The sequence below is a fragment of the Limanda limanda genome, chromosome 10 (assembly GCF_963576545.1).
Source record: "Limanda limanda chromosome 10, fLimLim1.1, whole genome shotgun sequence".
NCBI classification, from domain to species: Eukaryota; Metazoa; Chordata; class Actinopteri; order Pleuronectiformes; family Pleuronectidae; genus Limanda; species Limanda limanda.
The window spans coordinates 26035842-26043739 of record NC_083645.1 but is presented as its reverse complement, the minus strand read 5'-3'; the positions used below and the strand labels follow the sequence as shown (position 1 = coordinate 26043739).

The 7898-nt window shown below is 42.4% G+C and overlaps 1 protein-coding gene across 1 annotated transcript; it reads left to right on the top strand.

Annotated features, from left to right (window-relative positions):
* The first annotated feature begins 1761 nt into the window (after positions 1–1761).
* Positions 1762–6230, top strand: LOC133012134 (complexin-2-like). Its single transcript, XM_061080108.1, has 2 exons — positions 1762–1929; positions 6036–6230. Exons 1-2 carry the CDS (start codon positions 1768–1770, stop codon positions 6228–6230), a joined length of 357 nt encoding a protein of 118 aa, XP_060936091.1. The 5' UTR covers positions 1762–1767.
* The last annotated feature ends 1668 nt before the right edge of the window (positions 6231–7898 follow it).

The following is a 7898-nucleotide window of genomic DNA, read 5'->3' as shown; positions in this document are numbered from 1 at the left end:
CCAGGTTTAATGCTCGAAAGAACTACACCATTGGTTCAGGAGAACAACCCATAAAGATATCTTGCTGTGGAGAGAAGAAGGAGATGATGATAATATTTGTGATGGAAGTTTTTTGAACTCAGGCAGCAGCTGATGTCTGACAGAAGAGTTTAGTGTGGACTTGATGCATCAAGGAGAAGCTGGAACAATTCCTTTTTCGTCCTTGTTTCTTCATATCATTTAGAAAAGAGCCTCTGAATTAAGTATGAAAGTCTATGAGCGTAGACACTACACTGTGTTGCCATGTGGCTCTTTATCTATCACCTGACCTTGGGTGTGTTGCTGGGAGAGAGAAGGGAGTGTGTGTGGAATGAGCTCTATTCTCCTCGTGGTGCTGTACAGATGTAATGTGTGAGGATGATTCACAGTAATGTCACGTAACTCATTCCATATAAAAGAGAACACCAGCTGCAGGCCGACATTTCCCATTAGCAGAAGGCTTTTCATAAATGGCTTACATTTTCTAATAATCAAAGTAAAGCATTAAGGCCTCAACTAAAATAGCAGAGTGCTCATCTCCACTAAGGCCCAACTGTCCCTGTGAATTCAATCAAGTTGCACCAAATTTCTCCACTCATTCATATCCCTTCTGTTGTTTATGTTTAGTCTCGCTTACAATCAAACTAACCACCTAAGAAGTAAGAGACACTGTGTTGAGAGGAGACAATCAAATGTCCCTGGAACAGGAAGTGTCAAAACAAAACGTTCAATGTGCAGCGTTGTGTACATTCTACCTCTGTCTGTTGTTTACATGTTGAACACGAGTCGGTCTTCGTCTGAGTCCTGACAGACGCAGCAGTGTTGACTCTGTTCATACACCAGCATGAGTTTTAAGAGGTTTCTCTGTCCTCTTTGTATTTGATAAGTTATGGTTAATGTTGGGTAGTGCACTGTGTGGAGCCAAATACACCAGCCAGGTATAAATATCTAAATTATAGACAAAGCTAAGATACAGTGGGATGATATTGTCCGACATAGCTTTGCTGGAACATGCTGGCATTCAAGGAGAAAACTTCAAAACAATATTGTGGCAACTTTGTAGAATCTTGTTTCACCATCTTGAAATGTCAGAATTGATCCCTTCTGTCATGACCTGCAGGCTTTATCAGATAAAACCTTTTATTCACAGTATTAACATGCTTGTAGTGTCCAAGGTTATTAGCAATACAAGCGATCAAAGACAAAACTCAAAAGTCAGATCATATCCAACAGGCGGGAGATGAGAGAGCAGTGTCTGTTTCCTCCTTTCCACAGCACTGCAAACCCTTTGTCCTCAGGTGTTGACCCGAGGTCCAAGTGGACACTTTGAATGAGGATGTAAATTCCTGCTCGGGACATCAGAGGCCACAGGGAGCAGCACAATGGCAATCAAGAGAATAGCTAATAATTTATTGCAGTGTGTTTTATCTCCGGCTCTTGTTCTCGGCGCTCACCCCTTGTTCCCTCTGTTGTCAGACCCTTTGGTCTCTGGTTCAGTCGGGGACACATGGAGCTGCTCTTTCTCTGGCCTGAAAGAGGATTTAAAATACAAAGCAACGTCTGCTGAATTATCTAAATCTTAGATGTAGCACTGTGCTCCCCCAATGCTTAGGAACAGCCCAGTGGCTGAGATCTGTCAGATGCGATATTACTGTGAAATGCTGTGAGTTGCTGGTTTAAAGATTTCCGCTTGAACCTTGTTTCACTCATCACTTTTGTTTCTCTATCACCACAGGAGCCACCAAAGACATGGGCAAGATGCTCGGTGGGGAGGAGAAGGAGGACCCGGACGCCCAGAAGAAGGAGGACGAAAGACAGGAGGCGCTGAGGCAACAGGAGGAGGAGAGGAAGGCCAAATATGCAAAAATGGAGTCAGAGAGAGAAAACATCCGACAGGGCATCAGGGACAAGGTGAGAACACCTCAGTTAAACACTTGGCACAGCGAATAAAGGTGTTGTTATCGTTTAGTCACAATTCATTTACATTTTGGGTTTTAGACTTCTGGGTAATTATTATTCATTTCTGTTTGCTGCGTATCATGAATAAACTTTAATTAATAACCTCATCTGTGAACAAGATTTGACTTCAAATGGAATTTGGGTCTGACTGATCTCATCTCTGATTCACGCTTGTTAATTAATTAATCTGCACTAAAATGTCAAGCGATCAAAGTATCTGCAGCTTGCAGGGAAAAGTCGGTCTTGACATTTCTAAAAATCTGACTGTGCTGTGTGAAGGGCCTTCGGGCGGAGCTGCATGTGAAACTATCCTCGGAGTTTGTGGATCCGCACTCGAAAGATTCTTTAGTTTAGTTCTGCACCCGTTCTGACAGAAGAGAGCGGCAGCGAGCGAGAGCGATATGACAGCATATCTTCGGAAAGTGTTTGATTCTAGCGAGTGGAGAGGGGCTGACTAAGCGTGACTGTCTTCGCTTCAACCGACGCTAGCTTTTGTTGCCGCGGAGCGAGTCTGAGAGTGACGGGGAGACTGAATAAAGCAGATTGCAGAGAGAACAGGAAGGAGAAGCAGGCGAGGAGAGCACAGAACAAACAAGCGAGCAGGAGGAGATACTCATCGACCGAGCACTCCGATGTTTTCCATCGTCTAAAGTCAGGGAGGAACATTTCTCCGGTGGTGAACTCAGACGTCGGATTCTCTGAACTCAGCTTCCAATTAATAATCCAGGCAAATTGGTTTGATATCGTTTAGTGCACAATCATCAGCCGTGTCTCCTGTGCTCAGAAGTAACCGGTTAATAATGAAATATGACGTCCAGACAGATTCAAACGTGGATGTTGAAGTATAGATATTAATGACTTGGTTATTATCGTCAGCAGTTCTAGAATTGCTCTCCAGAGCACGAACCTCAGCCAAGGTCCCAACAGTCAAATTAAAACAAGCCTTATAACTCAGGCTGCATTACGTGTCTCAGATCCACATTAATGGTATAGTAACATGTTTCTATTCATATCTATTTCCATCCTGAAACCACATTTAAATCCACTAGATACATATTTTTACTTATTTCCTGCATGAAATTGCACTGTTTTATACCAACCTTTAAAAATGTCCTCATATTTCATCAAGATCATATTGTTACGCAAAAAAGTTCCTGGATCTGCTCCAAAACTCGTAATTTTTGCTTAATCCTGCTAACAACCAAACAAACAAGAAGAAAACACATGTTAAAAAGCTTGTTCTTTGGAACAGACTAAACTCCTGAATTGGAAATTAGAACTCTTATGTTTTTAGGAATGAGTCTGATCATTGTGTTCTCCTCGAGGGAAATATGGAGACACACACTTGGATTTGTCAATAACGTTTGAGGAATAAAACATCATGTGATAAGACTGAGGATCAGAATAAAGCATATTTTAGTAGTAGCATGAGTTAGCAGAGAAGATGGAGCCCCACGGGTTTCATTGGCTGCAGAATGGATCCTTCAAATCAGGAGAAAAACGTTAGAATATAACCAACAGGTGCACATCTTTCCCAGTCGCATCTCAAACAGCCTCAGTTACTGTCCTCTGGGTCTTAGAAATATCAAAGCTCAACAAAAAAAGGAGGGTTATGTCGTTACTGCTGATATTGTAAAGCTATATGCAGACTTTAATGAATGGAGGACACGTATATATGATGACAAATAAAGGTTAAAACACACAAGTATACTGCCACTGCCCCCCCACACGTCCTCAAAGCAGAATTGGACGCTTCTCGTCCTCCTTTAAGATATTTATTGCTCCAGAATCACATTAGCTTGAGCCTGGGAGAGCAAGCAAAGAGGTCACAGAGGAGTCCGGCTCATTTTCCACATCTCTGCCTCCAGATCAGCCATCACTCAGCCCGCTGACCTTCCTGTGCTCTGCAGACTTATTGATTTTACTCCAACAAGGATCTGACAAGCACATAATACACTTTAAGGAACAACTGAGGACAAACTGGGCAGAAGCTGCAAGATCCTGAAGTTAATATCGTTCCACTCTTCATTTGTTGAGATTCATAAAAGCTTCAGGTTCAATTAAGGCAGAGCAGTGTTTAAAGTCAAATGCTGCATTAGTGGTGGAGTTGGGACAATTGTCTCAAGAGTCCAGAGCCTAACGATGAAACCAGTGGCTGCAGGTGTTCTCTAGTTCTCCGTCCATTCGCCCCATTGTTGTGAAGACGATATCTCAAGAAAACCTCAAAGCGATTCCTTCAAGCGTGGAACAAAGGTTCCCTCAAAGATAAACTGATTAGATGATGGTGCTCAAAGGTCAAAGTGATCTCATCTTCTTGTCTCCGTTATCTCACAAAACCCTTTGTTGCCTCTTAAATGGATTATCTGAAGATCTCTGTTCCTCTGTACCTTTCTAATGCATCAGGAAACGTTCACATGGATTAACTGGACCGTATCAGGCGGTCAAAGGTGAAAGTGAAGGGGACGCAGCCTCGCAAAACATTTCTTTGGCCTCTTGAAAAAGATAATTTCTCATATTCTGATCCAATTTAATGGTCAAAAGTCGTTGAAACCTTTTAAAGAAGATGTCTGTAGACTGAAACACAGCTTGGAAGAAGCATCAGGACGGGAATCAGACTGAACTACCTCTCACAGTCATCATCCGCTGGTTGAGTTAACAATAAAACGAATCTAGACATTTTATACAAGTTCCCTTTGACACCAGCAGAGTGAAATCATCAACAAATGAAGTATTGGCTTTTTTACCCGATCCTGCAGTTCTACATTTATTTATTTAATCTCCTTTCGTTCTCATTTACTGAACAAGTGAGGAGAAAATAAGGGAGAATCACCATCAAGGTGCCGGAGGAACAGATTCCCCCCCAGCAGTTCTCGTTCCCTTTAATGTTTTAAATTGCAATTTCGTGCTCTTTCTCCTCTAAACACGCTCTTGATTTAATAAAAGTCTGCTGGGGCCCAGGGATTTGTAAGGTAATCTCCAGCATTGTCCAGCACGCCTGCCGAGTGCCTCTGCCGGTAATTGGTACATAAAATATCCAGCAAGGTGAAATTAGAGGCGGCAGCAGTTGCAGCCCCGGTGTTCACACTCACAAACAAACTCTTTCTGTGCGGTTTCCACCTCGACATCTAATTGCAGAGAAATCTGTAATTGCTGTTCGGGGCAGGAACCAAAGTTTTGCACCGTCTTCTCGTGCAAGCAGCCTGAGGATAATCTGTGTGAAATGAAGAGATCTGATTTAAGTTGATAATCATTTCCATCCAATTTGCATGAAACGATCAAGTCACGACTTGAAACTGTCACTCAAGTCACTGCTTTCACAGGAAGCTTCTTCAGGGGAACGCTCAGCTTCCTGTTTGCTTGTGAAGCGAGAGGCACAAGGATGTGATATTATTTAAGGTGCCTTACATCACAAAGCTTCTCATCGAATTGGGAAATTAGAAGTGGATGAAAAAGCGCAAAACTTTGAAAGGCTAGAGTCGGCTTCAGGGTTCGTTCAGCAGAGACATGTAACTGTGGCTTTAAAGCAACAACGAAGCATAAAAGCAACGAGCTTCAGCACAGAAGTTAAATAAATGTAATAAAGATAAAACTCTTATTTTCACAGTAAAAGAAAGAGCTAATGGTGATCATGTGCTTAACTGCTTTATTGCGGAGAGATGGTTGATTAAATCCCACTCACATGTTAATGCACTGATTGTGCATCAGGAGGTGATTAAGTGTATAAGTGGGAGAAATCGCCCGGCTGGCTCTATCTCAGGCTCATATCCTCCTGGCTCTTCAGGTCGTGGGCATAAACAAGTGGTTTTAATCGTTTTATCTAAATCTGAGCAAGAAATTTTATGAGTGTATTTTCCCCAAATGGCTGTAAAGATTTTCCTTTAAATTCTGCCAGCAAACCTGACTCCTGAAATCTACGCATTGAAGTTAAAGTTATCCCAGTTGTGGGTGGTGCTATGAATCATGTTCAACCCACATATGTAGATTCTAGGTAATAAATGAGTTATTGAGCTGTTATATCTCTGTAATAACGTGGTTTCCCTGATGTGTCCCGTGTGCAGTATGGCATCAAGAAGAAGGAGGAGAAGGAGGCGGAGGCGGCGGCTGCGATGGAGCAGGCGTCCGAGGGCAGCCTCACCCGCCCCAAGAAGGCGGTGCCGACCGGCTGCGGCGACGAGGAGGAGGAGGAGAGCATCGTGGACACGGTCATGAAGTTCATCCCGGCTCCGCTCATGGATATGTTCAATAAAAAGTAACAGTGTTTTGCGTGAAATATGAATAACTGCTGTACCACCCCCAACCCCCCCAAAGCCCAAACCTGCAGTCACACTTTTCTTCAGCCCCCCCCCCCTCACACCTCCCGCCCCATTCAGCTCGACTTCTAAGTGTCCTGGAATATTACATCATGACTTTGCCTTTGAGTTCAAGTATCTGATCTCCGAGGGTGGAACCTACTTTTGAATCTCTCATACAGAGAATCTTTTATTGATAATCACAGATTTTAAAAGTACGTAACAGCCTCAAGGCAAACTGTGTTTTCAAACTGTCCGGCACTTAGAAGAAAACCAGATATCATCCTCCATCAGTTATGTTTGTAAATAGACTCGGGTTATAAAAAAAAGAGAACTATATATGAGTGAAATATGACGTATAACAAGATGACTAAGAGTATAAGCCATATTTTTAACTTTTAAGAAATTATCCAAATCATATCAAAATTTGATTGCATTTTCCTGTTTTGTGTTTGCTAATATTTGATACATACGATGTATATAAATACATTTCTATTGGTTCTCCATTGTGAGGATTCACCCCATGAGCTGTCAGTCATGTTCTCATTGGTTTAGTGTGAACGTGTGCGATGAGCAAACATCTGGAAACACCTGGAAAACCAGAAAGTGAAGGAATTCATATTAATTTATTGATTTAAACTTATTTTGAGCATGCAGTAAACTGGTGAAGTGAAGTACACACGTGGATACCATTTGATTTATTATGACAAAGCTAAACACATTGATATTTGAGGCAATAACTGGTTTTCCATTTTTAATTGAACGACTTCTTGTCCAGCACGTCCAGTCGGTGAAATCTGACTCCGTGTCTGAAATGTTCTTCCATGGGGAAAACTATAAATACATGTTCTCCAGAGTTCTCCAGAGTTCGTCTCAAACCCGTCGGATGAAAATCTTTCTACAAATTCACTTGCTCTAAATGTTTGTGGTTTAAAAGTTCAGTTTCGTCCTGTTGCAGTTGTCGCTCACTCTGCTTCTGCAACAGGACGTTTGTGTTTTCATGATTCTTTTGTAAAAGAAAAAAGAAACTTCACAAACACAACTACGTTGTGAACACACTATGTGAACAGACAGTGACGATAGTGCAATATATTGTTCAGAAAATGAGGTTGTTCTGTGTGCGTTGGTTTAACTGATGGGAGCGAAGTCCCGAATCAGCAATAACAGACAATCTTCATTGTTGTGTGTTTAAACTTACTCCTTAATGTGTTAGTGGATGTGAAGGACACACACGCGTGTCTGCATAGTGATGGTGAAGTGTTGTGGCCCCCCCATGTTTGATCATAACAGAGAAAAGGGGGGGGGGGGGACCGTTTGTTTCATGTTGTCAAAGTTCAGTCACGAGAAGATTTGTGTTCGGACTCACAAACCCAGAGGGGAATCACACTGCAGGTTTCCAGAGGCAGACATTAACACAAACATGCTCCATGACCGTGAGACACAAACCGTCCACCTGGGGGACGGCGTCCAGCTTGTCCCGCAGGTGGACGCGTGTAATGGCACAAATCTAAAGGAGGGTCATCGGAGGATAAAGTCTAGTTTCTCTCCATTTGCCTTGTTTTTCTCTCTCCTTCATTCCACAGTGTCTTGTTAAAACATTCCAGATATTTCAGACATTCCACCAGACTTGTG

Excerpts from the sequence above, each read along its gene's own strand:
- LOC133012134 (XM_061080108.1), top strand. The coding sequence starts at position 1,768 with ATGGGCAAGATGCTCGGTGGGGAGGAGAAGGAGGACCCGGACGCCCAG. Across the intron at positions 1,930-6,035 it reads GACAGGGCATCAGGGACAAG|TATGGCATCAAGAAGAAGGA; the intron begins GTGAGAACACCT and ends TCCCGTGTGCAG.